This window comes from Acomys minous (assembly GCF_964271855.1).
Source record: "Acomys minous genome assembly, chromosome: 2".
Classification (NCBI taxonomy): domain Eukaryota; kingdom Metazoa; phylum Chordata; class Mammalia; order Rodentia; family Muridae; genus Acomys; species Acomys minous.
This window is the reverse complement of record NC_140484.1, coordinates 132,930,840-132,950,847: the sequence shown is the minus strand read 5'-3', so window position 1 is coordinate 132,950,847 and position 20,008 is coordinate 132,930,840. Positions and strand designations below refer to the sequence as shown.

The 20,008-nt window shown below is 51.2% G+C and overlaps 1 protein-coding gene across 3 annotated transcripts; it reads left to right on the top strand.

The window, feature by feature from the left end:
• The first annotated feature begins 2,801 nt into the window (after window positions 1-2,801).
• Window positions 2,802-17,388, top strand: PLEKHB1 (pleckstrin homology domain containing B1). Of its 3 annotated transcripts, none has more exons than XM_084774037.1 (8): window positions 2,813-2,950; window positions 4,681-4,759; window positions 6,229-6,381; window positions 7,284-7,386; window positions 8,345-8,384; window positions 11,328-11,432; window positions 15,586-15,685; window positions 16,194-17,388. In XM_084774037.1, the coding sequence occupies exons 2-8, from the start codon at window positions 4,723-4,725 to the stop codon at window positions 16,328-16,330; spliced, it is 675 nt and encodes a 224-aa protein (XP_084630163.1). In that variant the 5' UTR covers window positions 2,813-2,950; window positions 4,681-4,722; the 3' UTR covers window positions 16,331-17,388. The 3 variants fall into 3 exon arrangements, with proteins under 3 accessions (XP_084630164.1, XP_084630163.1, XP_084630162.1); XM_084774036.1 differs by having other exon boundaries at window positions 2,822-2,960; XM_084774038.1 differs by lacking the exon at window positions 11,328-11,432 and having other exon boundaries at window positions 2,802-2,950.
• Window positions 17,389-20,008: the final 2,620 nt, after the last annotated feature.

The window sequence follows — 20,008 nt, the reverse complement described above, 5'->3', positions numbered from 1 at the left end:
CACAGCCTGCTAGGCTGCAGAATGAATACGTAGCCCCGCCCTAAACTAGGGGCCGAGAACCCGCCCTGCCCCCATCTCCTGTCTTCGCTACCCCACCCTCCTCCCTACCCTGTCTTGAAGTCAATCCTAGGTCAACATCACCCCAGAATCGCGGGGTGACTTGGCCAGAATCTGAACGGCAGAGATTTGGGGAGAGGCCCGGAAAAGAGAGTGACTTTAGAGCTGGTGTATTCCCCCCCCCCCCTCTTCCCACTCTTGGTAGCTCTTTGCTGATCCCTTTATCTCTGAGGCTGCAGAGCCAAGCCCCGCTTCTGGAACCTTCTTGGGAATGCTGCTCTGAGTAGAGGAACCATGAGTCCTGCAACTCCGGTAAGGAGGAGTTCTCTGGGGCAGGGGGAAGTTGGGGGGTGGGGGGTGAGGGTGACCCCTAACCAAATAGGTGATGCCCTGATCCCTGGGATTCCCTGTCTGCTGGGACTTTCGACTGAGCTAGTTAAAGGAGTGACTCTGGAGGGTCGGATCCAGGTGGCAGGACCTGCTAACCCACTAACCACAGGACACAAGACAGCTTCCTGTCTTGACAATTTCACACAGGCTGGCATCCTGTCCTTGTTCTAGCCTGCACCCTCTGCAGCTTCGTCGCTTGCCAGCCCCATCTTCTCCCCGAAGCCCTCACTCATCTTCTAAACCTCCTCAAGACCCCTCAACTTCCTACCAGCACTTGTGTGAGGGTCTTCGGTCCACACTGGGGAAGTGTTACTCACCTTTTAAGGCTCCCTTGACCCTTTCTGGGAAGCCTTTCCCAACCTCTTGGGCAAAGAGCGACTTCTTTCCGGTTGAGTCACGCTCTTTACTTCTTTCGCCTCTGGTCCCCTCTAGTTGACTGGGAGCTAGGGATGGACTGGGAAGGCAGGGTCCTGCTGCCCTAGAGCACGGTGGTGCTCTACACAACTGGAAAACGCCAACATCCAAAGCCAAGACGGAGCGTGGCCGCTCTCTCTCTCCACTAGGAGAGAATCTAATATGTAGATTCTCTCTAATATGTGAGGAATCTAATATGTAGTCCAGGCTAGCTTTACAATGTTGTCAAGGCTAGCCTGTGATCCCCAGTCCTGCTTTGTCACCCTTCCAAATATGAGCGACCACACTCCGTCTTTTTCAACTCAAGTGTAATTTCCACCTAATTTTGTTTCCAGAGGGCATTCCTTCTTTCAGTCTGTAAAGAACTTGGGGTCTTTACATGAGTCTGGCCTTGGAGAGCACATGGCCACGGGGCTAAATCGTTTGCCCTTTGGGGCTCAGGAGATTGTCTCCTTTCTAGCTTGTGAACAGCACAGATCTCTCTCTCTCTCTCTCTCTCTTTCTCTCTCTGAAAGAATAGAGCTTCACATACAGTCTAGAAAGCACAAAGTTTCTGAGAATCACTTCCAAAATGTCTCTGGGGCTGTGGGTATGGCCTCTCTTATGTTCTAAATAACAACTTTTTTTTCTCCCCCAAAATAGAGTTTCTCTTATAGCCCTGGATGGCTGTCCTGGAGCTCACTCTGTAGATCAGATCAGGCTGGCCTTGAACTCAGAGATTCACCTGCCTTCCAAGTGCTGGGATTAAAGATGTGTGTGTTTTTAAAAAAAAAAAATATATATATATATATATATATATTTAGGGCTGGAGAGATGGCTCAGAGGTTAAGAGCACACTGACTGCTTTTCCAAAGTCGTGAGTTCCATTCCCAACAACCAGATAGTGGCTCACAACCTTCTACAATGAGATCTGGTGCCCTCTTCTGGTATGCAGGTGTACATGCAGGCAGATGGGGTCTAAATTGCACAGACTGGCCTTTTGTAGCTCAGGCTAGCCTTGAACCTCCTGCTCTTGCCTGCCAGGTATCTGGTGGCTATAGATCTGTACAACCAGGCCCAGCTTCTCCTGAACTTAATGTCTTGTCCTTGGGTATCATTGGGACAGTTTGTCCAGCAACTGTCTGTACATGGCTTTGGGATATGACCTTTCCTTCATTCTCTCTCTCTCTCTCTCTCTCTCTCTCTCTCTCTCTCTCTCTCTCTCTCTCTCTCTCGTTGACCCTCCTGCCTTCAGGCCTTGCCTTTGCCCCTTGAGGGGTACAGGCCAGGCTTCAAGCTACTCTCTCTGTCTCTATCTTTGTGTGTCTCTCTCTGTCTCTCTCCCTCTCATTTTATTGTTTTTTTTTAAGGATTTATTTATTTATTATGTATACAGTGCTCTGTCTGCATGCACTCCTGCACACCAGAAGAGGGCATCAGATCACATTATAGATGGTGGTGAGCCACCATGTGGTTGCTGGGAATTGAATCTGGAAGAAGAGGCAGTGCTCTTAACTTCTGAGCCATCTCTCCAGTACCAGCCACACATTCTTAAGAGAAAGTCTTTTATGTCAAGGGTGGAGTGTAGATCAGTATTTAGCAGGTCGTGAAATACATCTTTATTACCAAAAGAGGAAAAAGTATTTTATGAAAAGCAGGCCAACAAATATATGTCTTAACAGAAAAATAAATTGGGTGTGGTGGTGCACACCAGTAGTCCCAGCTGCTCAGGCAGACCTTTTGTTGTCAGCCCTGGAAATATATGCAGATCCCAAAAAGGAAGGAAGAAAGTGAGTTTACATGTATGGCCTCTTACCCCTTCTGGGGTCAGCACAGCACTGCTGTTCCCGCTTGCTTCTGCCCGATATTGGACTGCAGACTACAAGTCCCAGCGTATCTCAGTCATTGAATTTCTCCACGCCACGCCCCCTCCTGGGAGTGAGTTGGGTCTGAAAGGCGGGGCCTGGGGACAGCTAGGCCCCAGGCAGAGCCTGGGGGAGTGAAATGCCTCAGGCTCTCTGGGGTTCGCATAGCGCAGGTGCGACTGGCTGGGGTAGCCGCTTCATCCGGTAGCAGTAGCAGGCGTTTGCGGCAGCAGTATCCGCAACAGGTGTGAACAGGTGGGTGCATCAAGGGGGACTGGAGAGGGAGTGTGCACCCGACCCCTCTTGTAAAGAGATCTGGGTCTGAGCTAGGGGAGGGGAGTGAGCTTAGGAGAAACACAAGAGGCCAAGGCTTCCACTCTAGGTGTGCCAACCCTAGTTGCCCAGCAACAGGTGAGAGCCGGTGGGGGAAGGGCCGAGGCACCTGCTCATAAATAAGTCGTCCTGAGTAAGAGAGGGCACCTGGGCTCCAGTCCAAGCTCCATCACATATAGGGATGCGTCATTTGTGCCCCTTACCCTCAGTTCGACCACCTGTAAAGTACTCGTAAAGGTCTCCATTTAACATGGCTGTCTGGGGACGCAGAGAGGTTTGCGGTGGCTGGAAAAGTTTGAAATCACCAGGAGGGGTGGTGTGGGGTGTGGGGTGGGGTCTTTAGAGACAGACAGCGCTTGCCTCCACCTCCACCTCCACGATTATGATTCTGAACTGGCCTGGTCCTGCACTTTGAGTGGTGGCTTTTTATTTGGTTGGTGGTGTTTTGTTTTTTTCGAGACAGGGTTTCTCTGTGTAGCCCTGGCCGGCTTGGAGCTCACTCTGTAGACCAGGCTGGCCTTGAACTCGGAGATCTACCTGCCTCTGCCTCCGGAGTGCTGGGATTAAAGGCCCGAGCTACCACCGTCGGTTGGGTCTGGTTTTGTTTTTTTGGGGGGACAATCTCTCTGTGTAGACCTGGTTGGCCTGGAACTCTAGCTAGCTTCCAATTCACAGAGCTCTGCCTGCCTCTGCCTGCCGAGTGCTAGAATTTAACGTTAAGCCAGTACACTGGCATTGCGTCTTTTTAAAAGGTCTTGGAGAAAAACAGGTGGCTGGGTGTGGATCCTGGCTCCATTGCTTTGTAATCAAGGAGGCTTACGTAGTTTGGACTTCTCCAGGCCCCAGTTTTCCCCGTCTCTAAAATTGGAAGGATGGCGAGGATGGTTGGGAAGCTGAAAAGAGATGGTGGGAGGGAGGCAGAGAAGTGCAGCAAGCACACAGCGCTCAGTGGCTTAGCTGTTATTTCATGTTCTTCAAAAATGGCCCCTGTGGGGTCCGAATATGCAGGAGGCGTTTCCTATCATGGAAATCATGACCCTCATCAATATTTTGGACTGCTCACTTCCAAATCCCAATTTCTAACATTATATGAGCTTTAATGAGAGCCCCTCACTTCGGGGCTGGAGAGATGGCTCAGAGGTTCAGAGCACTGGGCTGCTCTTCCGAAGCTCCCGAGTTCCATTCCCAACAACCACATGGTGGCTTACAACCACCTATAATGGGATCTGGTGCCCTCTTGTGGTGGACAGGCACATGTGTGGGTAAGAATATTGTATAAATAATAAATAAGTCTTTAAAGAAGTGGGGAAAAAAAAAAAGAGTTCCTTACTCCAGTCTTTACCTGCCTCACATGGGCCAGAGGATCGTGGAGTCGAGACTTGCCAAGGTTCTGGAACACAGCCTGGCCTGGGCTCCCACCCCACCCCCACCCTGCCCTATTGGGTGGCTGCCTGCTGACCCCACTGGGACACAGTGCCCATTCTCTGCAGGAGCAGAGCGTCAGGAGGGGGCGGGAGGAGGGGGCCTGGCCTGTTTGTTTACTAACGCGCCTTGCATGGTTCCAGGCTCTCTAGCGAGGGAGGGCAGAGCTGGTGGGGGCTTCTCTCTCGGGAGCTACACTGAACTGTGGCTCCCCTGACAGGTCCCACCTGACGACTCCACCCTGGAAAGTCCTTTTGAAGAAATGGCCCTAGTGAGGGGCGGCTGGCTATGGAGACAGAGTGAGTGATTCTGGGTCAAGTCCCTGCCGCCTTGCACCTGATCCCGCGGGAGGGAGGGGGGAGGAGGGAGGAGGGAGGAGGGAGGACGGAGGAGGAAGGAGAGAGGAGGAAAGGAGTGTGCCCTATACATCACCGGGAACCTTTCTCCCTTACACCAGGACCTTCCGGCCTCCTCTTTTTTTCATGCTCTTTCATTTCTGACTGTTTACTAAAGCTGTACGCTTCAAGACCAATCAGACTTCCCACTCTGATGAGGCCTCTCTGGCTATTTCTTTAACCCCCTCTGCCCCAAGCGGGGTTCGCACACTAACTTACACAACTGTTTTCACCTGCCAGTCTTTCCATCCGCCTTCCCCAGCCCATACTGGCCCTAGACCCTAAAGTGTGCATTCCTTGGGTACAGATAAATTTGATGCTCTGTGTATCCATAGCACCTCCAACCTAGGCAGGACTCAGACGTACGCCTAAGCAAAGTGAGATACAGCACCACTTTAGAACCATAGCTCTAAAAAGCCCTCTTTTTTGGGGGGGGGGCGGTTTGTGACACATTGGGGCAGAATACAAAGTTTCATGTAGCTCTAGTTGGCCTCAAACTCACTGGGCGGTCAAATATGTCCTTGTCCTCCTGCTTCCACCACATGAGTGCTGGGATTATAGGCATGTACCACCATGCCTAGCTTTATTTCTTTATTTTCTCTGAGAAGGGTCTTACTCAGTAGTCCAGATTGGCCTTGAATTCCCTTCAGCCTCAGAGCGCTGGAAATATAGGTGTGAGCCTCCACGCCTTGGTTAAAATAACTTCTCATGTTTTGAACCGATGTCTAGAGTCACAGGGTCCACAGCCCCGCCTCCACCCTGACCCCTACCCACCCCGACCCCTCTCCCACCCCCACCCCTCCCCCACCCCTTCCCCACCCCCACCCATCTAACCCTTGCTGTGTACTGAAGAAGAGCTGTCCTGAAGACCTTTGGGCTAGGAGCCCCCATGTCCCTTGTCTCTGACTATTCTTAATTCATTTGGTTTGGCTCACACCAAATAACAGGCCCTGCTGGGCTTTAGGACCTCACGTGGGGAGGTGCAGATTCCCAATCCCATGGTAGAGTCAGAGCGGATACAAACGAGAATGTCACTCAAACCAGTTCCAAGAGACAAGATAGAGGCTTCCAGTGGGGGAGGTCTTGGCCTCTGAAAAGACTTGGGCTTGTCTTGGAAGCTCCCACAAGTGGGCACGAGTGGTCATTCACAGTTCGGCACTAATTGAGCCTCTCCGGTGTGTCAGGCCAGTAGCTGGGCCGGGATGAGAAATATAAAAAAAAAGAGGCCTTGTCCTCATTTTAGAGGTTGATAGACAAGAAAGCCGTGATAGTAATGGAGCCCAGGCTGAGGGGATTCTGGGAGCCCATCTGGGGTTCTTGCCCCTAGCAGGCTCAGGGTTCAGCTTTTCTGGTGGGTCTGGGATATCATGCAGGCTCCATCCTCCGCCGCTGGAAGCGGAACTGGTTTGCTCTGTGGCTGGACGGCACGCTGGGCTACTACCACGATGAGAGGGCGCAGGACGAGGAAGATCGTGTGCTTATCCACTTCAACGTCCGAGACATAAAGGTCGGCCAAGAGTGCCAGGGTGAGTAGAAACACTTCTTTGATGGACCTCTGCCCGTGGTCAGGGTCTGCCCACAAACACTGCTTCTGGGCTGTTGCCAAACGTAGGTTGGTTAGCGACGAGTTAAGAAACTGGCCCTTCATTCTCCACAGTTGAGTGGAGAGTGGGGTCTGACTTTCACACGTACTCTGGTGCCCCATATTTGACCGCGTCCCTTCGATGGGGAGGCCTGGTGGCACTCAGAGGAAGGATAGCAGGCTACCAAGAAGAGACCTGATACCCTATGTGCATATACAGGGGGAAGAGGTCCCCCTCAGTCACAGGGGAGGGGAGTAAGGAAAATGGGGAGGGAGGGAGGAATGGGAGGATACAAGGGATGGAATAACCATTGAGATGTAATATGAATAAATAAAATATATTTTAAAAAAGAAAGAGAGGCTTTTATACACACACACACACACGCACACACAAAGAAAAAGAAAAAAAAAGAAAAAGAAAAAAAAAGAAAGAAACTGGTCCTTGGTTGAGTTCCTACTTTGTGCCGTGCCCATAAGTAAGTCCAGATAAAACATCTGCAGGTACTATAGCATGGATGAAGGTGAAATAAGCTCAGAGAAGTGATGTGACTGGCCTAGAATCACACAGCGAGACTAATGCTTCAACCAAGACTGAGGCCACAGTATATAATACAGTAACTGAGGGATGTGCTAGGAAGTCAGTAATATGGAAAGGTTGAAAGGGGTTGGAGGGTACAGCAGACTCCCAAGAAGGTATGTAGGATGGGGGGCTAGCAATGACCAGCAAACAGGACCCACAAGAAGTCAATCCCTACCACTCACTGTGTGTGGTTTCCTGGGGTGAGGGCAGCTAGGGCCTATGTCCTCATGTCTCAAGAATCCCCATGTCTGTGTGTCCGCTCCCAGATGTGCAGCCCCCAGAGGGCAAGAGCCGAGACGGCCTGCTGACTGTGAACCTACGGGAGGGTTCCCGCCTGCACCTGTGTGCCGAGACCCGGGATGACGCCATGTAAGTGGATTCAGGGAGGGTGTGTGTGGAGTGGGATCTTTGGGTGCGACTAGAAGAGGCGGTTAAGACCAGTTAGCAAGGCCACGTCATACAGGCTGAGCAGAGGTCAACAGCATAACTAGTGGGAATGGATGCAGACCCAGAGAACTGAGGGATGGAGGCACATCTGCCCCGGGGAACTAGGTCCCTGGACTTTGGGAATCAGATATTTTGAAGCCTGTGAAGTGATCCCTCACACAGGCTGATGGAAAGGAGCAGACATGCCCAGTAGCATCTCAAAAGACCTTCTAAGAGATGCCCTGGTGGGTGGGACTCTGAGCTGAGGGGTAGTCCTAGACCTGCCTTCAGAAAGCAACTAGCAGTGTCTAGGTAGGGTACCCCGATACTAGATGCAGCCCATCCCGGAAGGATGAAGGTATCTTCCTTAGTGCCATCTATTTCCTTTGCCCTTCCTACCCTCAACCTGAGCAGCTGGGCTTCTGCCCGAGAGGAGAGGGAAAGAGATGCGTGTGTGGGTGCAGTGGCAGCCAAGCTCTGGGCTGACCGCATAGAGCTGCCTTGTCTACCCCAGCCAGATGCCATGGCAATCAACAAAGGCCTCGTTGTCCTGCAACCAATGGGCGTTCCTGAGGCTTGGGTCACGGCTTTGGGAAGCTGTGCAAGTTGGAACGTGGCAGTGGGTTGCAGGCAAGGCACCACCCAGCTATGCCACTCAGAAGACCCCCTGTGAGACAGCCGGGGGGGCCCCCCTGAGCTCAAACTGGGATAACTGAGGGAAAGGGGCTGGGCTGAAAGTTATTAGCTTACCTCAGGGCCCATCCGTGTGCTTTCGTCTACCTGAGAGTTGGGAGAGGTCAGGGCTAGGAGCTTGGTTGGGGAGTAGCATCTTCAAGGTGGGGTCCCCCATACACCTACCCTGCAAATCTTTCCTCATGATCTGGCGGGTCTTGCTTTGCAGAGCATGGAAGACAGCACTGTTGGAGGCGAATTCCACGCCGGTGAGCCCCCCACGCTCTCCCCTTCCCACCCCCCTGCCCCACGTGCCATGGAATCATGGGTGACTCAGACTCGGTCTCTGCCTGTTAGTTCAGTCTAGAGTGGAGAGGTTCATGTAGAGTCAGTCTTCTGGAGTCCCCTGTGGAGAAGGGAGGAGTCGGCAGCTGTTCCCAGGAGTAGGGAGAGCAGCCGCCATGAAGACTCACTGGAGGGTTGCATGTGTCAGACATGATGCCGCTCAGAGCAGTCCTGCGAGGCTGGGGTTATCACTCTCTCTCTTTCTGCAGATGGTAAGAGGCCCATTCGTCCACATAACAGATATATGTACTGGGCTCTTACTGTGTGCCAGGCACCATGCCAGCGGTCAAAGGGTCGGAAGTAAACCAACAGATACAAGTCTACTCTACTGCACTCTGCCTAGCGTGGGCCAGATGTAAACCAAGTAATCATTCCGTTTTGCTATCAGCCACTGCTCTGGCAGAGGCAGGCACTATGCAACCCTTGTGATGGTCTGATCCAGGTGTGAGTTCACTTGAAGGTTACCTTGAGACATGAAAGATGAACATAAATTGGGTGAAAGGTGGGGATATGGTGGAGGCAACAGCTTTTTCAGGTAAGAGGGACCAGAATGTGCAAAGGCTGTAGGGAGTTTAAGACCAGGGCGACTGAAACCCAGGGAATAGGGTGAGGGTTGATGAGAAAGCTGGGAGCTCAGGCCTGTGGCTTGTGCTAAGAAATTTATTTATTATTTATTTAGAGTACCACTTTGAATCTCAGGCTGGCCTCAGACTTATCACATAGCCCAGACCGGCCTCAAATTTGCAGTGATGCTCTTGCCTCGGCTTTCCAAGTGCTAGAATTACAGGCCTGAACTCAACTGCTACGCCTTGCTCTAAGGATCCTGGTGTCTGCGAAGAGTGCCTATAAGCCATGGACAGTTTTTAAATAACAAAAAAAAGAATGGGCTGATAGATCAGATCTGTCTTTTACGATCTCCGTATTGATTTTTATGTGTGGTGTGCGTGTGCATTTGTGGGTTCGCACGCAGAGGTGTGGAGGCCGGAGGTCAACCTTGCCTGTTGCTCCTCAATAGCCGGTCACCTTATTCTGGCGACAGCGATGCTCACTGGGACCTGGGCCTCACCAGTTTAGCTAGGCTGGCTGGCCAACAAGCCCCAGGGATATTCCTGTGTTTGCTCTCACAGCTCTGGGATTATGCACGTGATTTCTTGTTTTGTTTTGGAGACAAGGTTTGTCGGCACAGCCTTAGCTGTCTTGGAACTCACTCTGTACACCAGGCTGGCCTCAAACTCAGAGATTCTCTTGCCTCTGCCTCTCATGCTGGGATTAAAGGAACGTACCAACATCGGGCTATCAGACTTCTATTTTTTCTTTTCTTTTCTTTCTTTCTTTCTTTTTTTTTTTTTTTTTGTTTTTTGAGACAGGGTTTCTCTGTGTAGCCTTGGCTGTCTTGGACTCACTTGTAGACCAGGCTGGCCTTGAACTCAGAGATCCACCTGCCTCTGCCTCCTCAGTGCTGGCATTAAAGGCGTGTGCCACCACGCCCGGCCAGACTTCTATTTTCAAAAAGCCATCCTGTAGCTATGCAGCAGTGTATGCTTTTAATCCCAGCATGTGGGAGGCTGAGACAAGAAGATTACAAGCTTGGGGCTAGCCTGGGCCATAGAGCCAGAGACCCTGTGAACAGTACAGGTAACAGTGAATACCCAGGGATCATCTAGGAGGTGGGGCCAGTCTCCTGGCAACAGGCTGTGGGTTCGGTCTAAGCCTTACTGGTTGAGGAGTACAGGCATTTAGGGAATGCAGGTGGGAGTGCTTAGAGACTGGGAGAGGGGCGGGGTTTGCAGAGTTGCCCGAGGCCCAATGAGGGCCCCCACCTGCTGCCAGACTCCAGACTGTGTGTGTGTGTGTGTGTGTGTGTGTGTGTGTGTGTGTATGTGTGTGTGCGCCTGTTTGCAGATGTGTGCATCTAAGGCTGCACAGTCTTGCATGCTGGGAAGGTTTACCGTGAAGGCAGTGGCATTGAAGAGATGACCTCTGAGGTCATCAGGGCCAGGTCAGGAAGGGTCTCAAAGTCTAGTTGGAGGAATAGACTTCTTCTGAGGAGAGCAGAGCAGGTGAGGGCATTAGCAGGGAGAGCTGCGGTCAGATACTGGAAACAGACTTGGGTTTGCAGGTGGGAGGTGGTTGCAGGAAGCTAGGAGGAGGAACAAGGATCAGGGGGGAGGGAACCAGGTCAGGTTAGCCATGCTCTGAGCTCCAAAGTCCCCTGAGTCAGTGGCACTGAGGACAGCAGGAGGAAGGTGTTGAGGGCTGACCGTTCTGCACTCTGTGACTCTATGAAGCTGTCTTGCTCCCTCTCTGCCTGCTGTACTGACCTCTTAACCTCTGCCTGGCCCTTCATGCTGCCTCTGTACCTGTCCACCGGCCTGCCCTACTGACCCCTCGCCCCTGCCTGGTCCTCCCTCTCTCTCTTTGCTCCCCTGACATGCATCCCTCTGGGTTCTGGCTTACTAGAGCTGGTGCTTGTGTGTTTTTGTATTTGTGTCTATGTTCACAGCTGTGTCTGGGGGCCTGTCTCCGAGCCTATGCAGGAGTGACCTGTGCTTTGTACTTCCACATGCCCCACTCTGGGAGGATGCTCCTGGGGATATGGTCACAGATGAGGCTAAAATGGTGGGGCAAAGATGCTGTTATCCCCATGTGCATGAAACTGAGGCTGGAGAGCTGGAAGGAGGCCATTGCTCCCTTTGTCTCTAAGTAACTGAGCCTCTCTTCTCCCGTCTCTGACCTTTCCCAAGTCCATTCACGGCTGGTACAGGACTCTGGTAGGGACCTGGTAACATCATCTAGTCTCGTAAGGTGTCAAGGGCATCTGACATCTCCCCTCCCTCTCCCTTCTTGGGTTTCTGTGGCTGGAGCAGGCCCCAGCTGGAGCCACCGTCCCACCCAGGAGCCGTCGGGTTTGCCCTAAGGTCAGGTGCACGACCCTCTCGTGGAACCCCTGTAAGGTTGAGAGGCGGATCTGGGTAAGTGCAAGCTCAGCCCTTCCTGCCTCCTTTCTGGCCATCAGGATGAGCCTTCCCTGTTGATGGGCGTCAGTGGCTCCCCTTTCCTCACTGGACCACAGCTGGCTTTCAAGGCCCATGGAATCTGGCTAGAGTTGCCCGCCACACCTCCTCACCCTTGTGCTCGCTTGTGTCCTCTGCTGCAGCTGCTCTAGTTCTCACCTCCTCCTGCGGACACTCAGGCTGTCCTGTGCTGCCCAAACCCGTAGCTTCCCCATTCTGGCCATCTGATGCTCACCCTTAAAGAACTATCTCAAAGCCGGTGTGGTGACACACGCCTATTAGTCCCAGCATTAGGGAGGCAGAAGCAGGTGGATTGCTGTGAGTTCGAGGCTAGCCTGGTCTACCAAGGTGAGTCCAGGACAGCCAAGGCTACACAGAGAGACCTTGTCTCAAAAAGCAGGGGGAGGGGGGGTGCGGAGAACTACCTCAAAAGCTGCCACCTCCTCAGTGAGGACTTCCCAGGACTTCAGGCACAGTCACTCAGGGTACAGTCCTCTGTCACTGGTTCTTAGCACTGGCTTCATTCTGCCTGGTCTAAGAACTACTTTATTCCTGTCTGCCTAGACCCTCTGAAACTGGAACTTCCTCCAAGGCAAGGACCAGGTCTCATTTGCTCTGCCAAGTACATGGCTGGGTATACAGCATGCGCTCAATCAATGCTCAGTGATGGGGACTGTCTGTCCTTACCCCTTTCATAAGGAACTGGCACAAGTAGGTACCAGAGTGAGTAAGAAAGGAAGGGACGTAGTCTGGGTCTGTCCTTGCCCTGGATGTTTCTTGGAATCCAGATGTTAGTAGTTGCTTTTCTTTATCACTGTGACCAGACACCCGACAAGAAGCAGCTTAAAGAAGGAGGGATGTATGTTGGTCCACAGTGTGAGGAGGGTACACTCCTCCATGGCGGGGGGCATGGTGGCGGAAGTATGAGGCTGCCTGCCCACATCTGGGAATGCCAGTGTCTGGCTGGCTTTTTCTTTCCCCCTTTTTATTTAGTCTAGAACCCCAACCCATAGGGAGGTGCTGCCCCACTGGGGCGGGTCCTCTCCTCCTTAGTTAAACACTGTCAGTTACTTAGTTAGAAACGCAGCACTGACATGCCCAGAGGTGTGTCTCCCAGGTGATTCCAAGTCGACAGTGAAGATTAGCCAGCACCTAGGTTCTGGGCCTCAACTCTTTCTCTGTTCCCAAGGGCTCAGCATAGCACCTGGTCTGGTTTGAGTAGACATGGGAGTTTGGTCTTTTTGTTTGTTTTATGAGACAGCATTTTTCTGCATAGCTTTAGCTGTCCTGGACTTGTTTTGTAGACCAGGCTGCCCTCAAACTCACTTGCTTCTGTCTCCCGAGTGCTGGGATTAAAGACGTGCATCACCATGCCTGGCTGGGAGCTTGTGGCCTTAGGGTCAATTGCAACTCTTCTTGCTCAGTGATGCTGTGTTTTAGAACTGTTTAGAGATTTACATGACAACCGCAAATGTTGATATCCTCTGAGTACTTAGGAATCTCCCAAGTCTGGGATGCGGCCTAGGAGCTGTGGTTATATTTATATAATATAAACATTTTTGTGGTGCTGGAGATTGAACTCGGAACCTCACACATGCTAGGCAAACACTGCTTTTAACGCTGAACTATATACCCCGAGCCTGGAAATCTGCATGTTCAAGATTAACTTCTGGGGTTGGGTTTGTGTCTCAGTGGTTGAGTATATGTTTAGCATGAGTGAGGTTGGGTTGATCCCCGATACTGGAGATGGGGGTGAAGCTTCTGGTGATTGTAGCATGCAGAACAGCTGAGCCCAGAAGCACTTGTCAATAGAAGCAGTCCTGCTGGATTCTCCCAGTGTTAGCGAGAAACTGATGTCCTGAGAGGTTATATAGCTCGATCGGTTACTCAGTTCATCGCAGACAGGCCTGGGACTTCAAGTAGCAATGCCTAGAAATGGGATTTGAAAGACCATAAGCCTAAGAATGCCAGGGGGTTATTTGCATGTAACTCAATGGTGGGACAGCACTGTCTCCCTAACCCACTGTCTCCCACAGGAGGGCTGGGCCATGGGAGAAGCCCCTGTTCAGGCGGTCTCTAGGGTGGTGACCTGCCTGTTGCCAGGTACTCTGAGTTTTCTTCTGGGCCTCCCAGAGCTGGAGGGTAGGAACAGATGCCCCAGAGAGACCTGAGGTGGTATTTTCCACCCACTCCAGAGCCTCACAAAGCTACCAGCTCACTGCAGCTTCAGGGCAGGCTGATGGAGTAGTGTTGATCCCTGCCCTAAGGATTCTTCAGTCTTCCCTAGTCTGACGTCTCCCCAGCTATTCCTTTGAGGAACATTTTCCTCTAGTGTCCAGGTGACTTACTCTCTTGGCATTGGCTAATAGGTTGTCAGAAGAGCATATTTTCCTGCAACCTCATGGCCTCGTGAAAGGCCAGTATGCAGGGACAAAGAGTGCAAGGAGATGGAGGCACTACTCAATGGTACATGCTTGCCCAACATTCAGAAGGCCTTAGGTTCAAACCCCAGCACCACAAGAAAGAAAGTGTTGGGTTTGGTGGTATGTGCCTATATTCCTAGTACCCAGGAATGGAAACAAGATGATTATGAGTTCAAGGCCAGCCTGGGCTATGTATCAAATGCCTACTCCCCAAAAGAGCAAAGGATCAAGTGCCAGTGCATTCCTATGACCCCAGCACTTGGGAGCTGGAAGCAGGAAGAAAAAGAGTTCAATGTCATCCTCACCAGCATAGTGAGTTCCAGGCCAAGCTAGGCTGCATGAAACCCTGTCTCAAAAATGGTGTGGGGAGAGCTGGGAAGATGTCTCAGTCAGTAAGGTTCTTGCCATGAAAGCATGAGGATCTGAGTTGGTCCCTGGCACCCATGTAAAAACAGCAGTGTCTTCCTAGACTCTCAGCACTGGGGAAGAGGAGACAGGAGGGTGCGAGGGGCTCACTGGCCAGTCAGGGTGAATCAGCAAGTTCAGCGAGAAACTAGCTCAATGATAATGCAGAAAGACACCATGCACCGACCTCTGACTTCTACATGCAACCCGCCCCCCCCCCCGCCCCACATACACATGAATGGGGTAAAAAGGAGAAGGAACCCTTTAAGTAAGGTACCCACTTGATTTCTGGATTCGAGTGCAGGATGCTGGTGTTTCTAGACAAGAACATTTCCAGAAAGAACAGGGCTGTGAGATGGAGAGATGGCACAATCCATTTGTATTAGTGAAGTTGGACACAGAAGGACTTCTAAAGAGGGTTCTTCTGGGCCATTCTGATGTGAAGCCTAGTGAGAGATAGAGTGAGAAAGGGGATAAGAGGGGCGGGGAGCCCCAGGAGAGAAGAGATCCAACTCCTTCCATGAGTAAAGTGGGGTTTGGACTGGCAGTTGCCTTTAATCATGCATGTATTTACTGTCTCGTCATGTATTGCCCCCTGCTGGTGACACAAATTCAGGGCCTTGACTTTTAAGTAGCACACATTTGGGGAGCAGGCCGGAAGGGTTAAGAGAAAAGATCATGAGGGGCACTATCCAAATCACAGAGAGCCAAGAACTACTTCTGAGTCCTGGAGTGACGTTCTGAGCGAGCCTTTGGGAGGCTAGGGGCCTGAAGGGGCGGGGGGCGGGCAGGATTCTCACCTCTGTGCCGCAGGCCACAGCACTGGGATCAGAAGTGGTAGCACAGGAGACCCCCCACCCCGTGACCTGCGATGCAATAGATGGTGGCTGATAGTTATTTTGATTGCTACTCTTGCCTTCCTTTGCCCCAGTCCTGTAAGTCATGCCTAGGGCGTGGCCATAGTTCTCGTGAACTAGGAGAGTAATCAGTTGGGTTTCTCTATGCGAGAGTGTGGCACAGTTGTTAGACCTATAATGGGAAGTTGGGAGCGGGTGGGAAACTTGAGCGGTGTAGAAGGCCAAAGCAGGAGAAAAGACATCATCGGGAGTTGGATGTAAAGGCTGAGGTTTTAGGGGAGAAGGGCTATGGACCCTTTGGGGAGGCAGTGCCTTTTCCCGTTAGCTCCCTAATGCCTGGGGAGGAGGGCGGCCGCAGGATGACGGGGTCAGGACCAAATCCAGATCAGGAACTCCCTGGGTATTTGACCTGACCCAACTTCCCAGGTACGAGTCTACAGCCCATATCAGGACTACTATGAGGTGGTGCCGCCCAACGCTCATGAGGCCACATACGTTCGCAGTTACTACGGGCCGCCTTATGCAGGTAAGCGTCCCCGGCACACCCGCCCCTCTGCCCACCACAGTCCTGCATCAGGCCTTGTCCATGACCCATCAATGAAGACTAAGCTTCACTCTTTGAAGTTACCCTTATTTTCCAAACCCATTCTCCCTACTGCTCTATTATTTCTCCTACTCCGACCTCCCCGCCTCCCTGGGCCAACCCCACTCATCCAGACCGGCCTGCAATGACATTCCCGTGTTGCTGGCGACCTCAGGTGGCTATTTCAGGAATGGCATCCTCCTTCCTATTCCCACTAGTGTCCATCTCCCAAGTGCTGCAGGATCCAGTCCCCGAGTGATCCTGGGGCTTCCTGTAGTGCAGTCCCAGCCCCATGGTCACTAAACATCAGTGGCATATGCATGACCTGGATGCCATGGTGGCCTAAAAGTCTCAGTTCCTTTGACAAAGGAGCAGAGTGAGTTCATGCCTTAACACGGGGTTAGACTAGAGTCCCCTGGGCTGACCCTGACCCTTGTGGCTCTTCTTACAGGTCCTGGTGTAACACACGTGATAGTGCGAGAGGACCCCTGCTACAGCTCGGGCGCCCCTTTGGCTATGGGCATGCTCGCTGGGGCTGCCACGGGTGCTGCTCTTGGCTCACTCATGTGGTCGCCTTGCTGGTTCTGAGCCCTGGGGCCCCCCAGCTCTGGACACATACGTAGAACGCTCAAGACCCTGTTCTTCCTGGACGGCCCTCTGCTATCCACCATCTAAACCCTGTCCCATTTTGACCGTTTTCTCTCCACTAAGCCCTGGCTCATTCCTCCCACCACTTATCTTCCTTTCCTCTCAGAGGAAGCTAACATCTCAGGCACAGACATGGCTGCAAATCCTCACACTTACTGCCAGACACCCCCATAACCACATATGAATATGTTTCTTCTAGACACAGTAAACATAACTTCATTTGGCTCCAAGTGTCTAAGGGATGGAGATCAGAAGAGAACAAACAATAAAGCTACAGTTGTGACGTCTGGCAAGGACGTGTGGGGGCAAGGATGGAGGCAGGCAAACAGCAGCAGAGAACATCTTCACAGGTCCAAAGAATCAAATACAGTTGGCTTGACGTTGTGGTGGGGGTAGGGTTGTGGTGGTCCTCCAGGCTACAGAGCTTACTGCATAAAACCGATGGGAGCTTTTTATGGAGGGAAGTTTCTTGATTTCAACTATAATGAGTATTTTGCCTGTTTTGTTAGTACTGGCAGAACATATCCTCATCCCAACCACGGAGTTTGGCACCTTCTTCCCACCACTAGTTTCCCTGTGATAGTTGACTAACCCTAGGGTTTCCTGGTTGTGGGGCAGGTGAGCTCCTTGGGACCTCAAGCCTTAGGGAGTTGCTTCCTTTAGGAAATGCCTTTCTGGTCCCAGGAGCTCAGTTAGATCATTTTGACTGTTACCATCGGAGGCTTTTTCTCCCTTCACTCTGGGGAGGTGGCATTATTTTACTCTGGTGCCTGGCCTACCTTGGCACCAGCCTGGGGAGCCCCTCATGTGCCTGCCTGTAGGTGGCAAGCAATCTCTCCATTTGATCCTGTTCCAGATTCTTCCACTACCCCATCCCAGTTGCCAATAGAAAAGCTAAAGTTCCTGGCTCAGTGGCCAGACTGCCCACTAAAGGTCCCTGTAGATGAGGGCTGTTGGCTCTGTTGCAGATGCTAATAAAGACATGACTGGCCCCAGAACTGGCTCTACTTGTTTTGTTCCTCCAGAGGATGTTTCCTCCCGACATCTGTGACCCAGCATCTCCCGGCAGAGTGCATTCTGAGTTTGGGTGGAGTTAGTGATAACACATAGGGGAACAACTTGGGACTCTATTATTTGCTTTCCCTACCCTTAACATGGCAGATGAAACTGGCCATCTCTGAAGACTCAAAAGGAGGCGATGTGAGGATCTCTGTTCTAGGAGCTGAGCTAATGGATAATCTAGAGCTGGCACTGCCTGCCTGGAGACCTCTGATACTAGAAAACTTGTGTGCGTCTAACATGCACATGAGTAAATGTAGGAAGCCAGAACTCAACAGCCACAGAACATCAATGCTCACCTTATTCTTGACATCTCTCACAGAACCTAGAGCTCACCAGTTTGGCCAAACTGACTAACCAGTAAGCCTCAGGGACCCTCCTAAGGGTAGAAGCACTATTTTATTATCATTATAATCAGATGGCAGTTGGGTAAAGACTCCACATTTCATAGTTTCTTTGCAAATTAAAAAAGTTGCAGGATTTAAACAGCTGGTGGCTAGTTTTGCTTTTCAGGGCCTGATTGGCAAATTCAGTAATAGTGGCCGCCAGCTTTTCCTTATTAGGAGAGAATTCACCCACCTTGGAAGAAGGGCATGCATTTTGCTTCAGTCCGCAGCAACACCCTACAGCCATACGTATCTACTTTAAGGAATGCCATTCTGGAATACTTCTGCAAGGTCCACACCACGTGCTAGGAAGTCTACAAGTTTGTCTCCTGCAGCCATCAGGGCCTCCTGAAAAGCTTCCTTGCTCTCCATCAGCTTCACCATTCTGGCTGTGTCCAGGGAGGGAGAATCAGATGGAAACAGATCTGAGATGCCCACTGGTACTTGCAGCCCGGATCCTCCTGTCTTATGGCTGAAATTAAAGGCTTATGCTGTGGCTCCCAGCTTTTTGAAACAGAGTTTCTCTGTGTATAGCCCTGGCTGTCCTGGAACTTGCTCTGTAGATCAGGCTGGCCTGAAACTCAGAGCTCTACCTGCCTCTGCCTCCCAGTGCTGGGATTAAAGGTGTATATCATTGTGCCTGGCTTCTACACCCAGCTTCTTTACCTGGGTGCTGTGTCCTCCTGTTTATGTGACAAGAAGGGTGAGAGGCATCTCCTCAGCTCCCAAGTATTAGGACTGTTTCTACCATAGCTCCCCAACCTAAACTTGAACTAACTGTTCTTATAGAAACCTAGTGGCAGCCGGCACTTGGGAGGCAGAGGCGGGTGGATGTCTATGAGTTCCAGGCCAGCCTGGACTAGAGTGAGTTCCAGGGCAGCCAGAGCTGTTACACAGAGAAACCCTGTCTCAAAAAACCAAAAATCCAAGAGAGAGAAAGAAACGTAGTAGCTAGGGACAAACAGAACCTGCATTAGGCTTCTCACAGCTGTGAAGTGGCAGAAATCCCCACTAAAATTGATTTCAGCCAAAGGGAAAACACAGGGGTAGCCAGGGCTGGAAGTTAGATTCAAGAATTCAGAATGGGAACTGGGCACGGTGGTCCACACCTGTAATTCTAGCACTCAGGGAGGCAGAAGCAGGTGGATCTCCGTGAGTTTGAGGCCAGCCCGGTATACAAAGCGAGTCTAAGACAGCCAATACACAGGAAAAAACCAATCAGAATGACAGAACACTTAACACACCGAAGAAGCTGTCATATATCTCAAGCATAGGCAGTTAAGTATGACCACATGATATTACACCCAGGGGACAAATCTCCCACTGAAGAGTTCCAGGAACCACCCGGCCATTCCTCCAAGCCATCTTACTGCAGTACTTCACCTTTGTTGGCAGTTGTAGTGTCCTAATGCTAATGCTAACGCAGGGTAGAGTCAGATCTCAAGGACCAAAGGCAGGAATTTCCTTTACTCTGTAAGGGGCCAGAAGTAAATACTTCAGAGTTTGGGGTCATAAGAACTGTTGTAACAGTTCAATTGTAGCTGAATAGTTTAAAAGTATCCCTGAGGTTCCAATAATGCTTCCTTATTTTTGGCTTTTTGAGACAGGGTTTCTGTGTAGCCCTGGCTGTCCTTGAACTCAGGATGTACCTGCCTCTGCTCCCCTAATCCCACAAATTCCACTGCTGAAATTAAAGGCATACACCACCACATTTGGCTAAAGCTTAAGTCGAAAACTGGCTATGGGCAAGATACGGTTAGAGGTCCTGTTTGTAGGTCATGTGCCCCTCTCTCCATAAGAGAATTGTTTTGGAACCCACACCATGCCATCCTTGAACTCACAATCCTTCTGCCCCAGGGTCTTGAGTGCTGGGTTTATATATATGCATCATTGTGTCAATTAAAATTATTTTACAAAAAGGTCATTCCAGTCAGGTGTGGTGGCACATGCTTTTAACCCCAGCATTTAGGAGGTTGAGGCAGGTAGAGTTCTGTGAGTTCAAGGCCAACCTGATCTTCTCTAACAGCAAAACAATGTCTTCACCAAGTCAACATTAAGAGTACAGAAGGTATAACCTGTGACACTAACCTAGCTATTATGTCTACGTGCAGTATTGCCTACTCCTGCTGGTGTCATAATCAACAGAACACAAGCTTAAACACAAGAGCACACA

Coding starts and splice junctions, on each gene's coding strand:
- PLEKHB1 (XM_084774037.1), top strand. CDS start 4,723: ATGGCCCTAGTGAGGGGCGGCTGGCTATGGAGACAGA. Junction 7,387..8,344: donor GAGACCCGGGATGACGCCAT/GTAAGTGGATTC, acceptor CTTGCTTTGCAG/AGCATGGAAGACAGCACTGT. Junction 11,433..15,585: donor AGGTTGAGAGGCGGATCTGG/GTAAGTGCAAGC, acceptor CCAACTTCCCAG/GTACGAGTCTACAGCCCATA.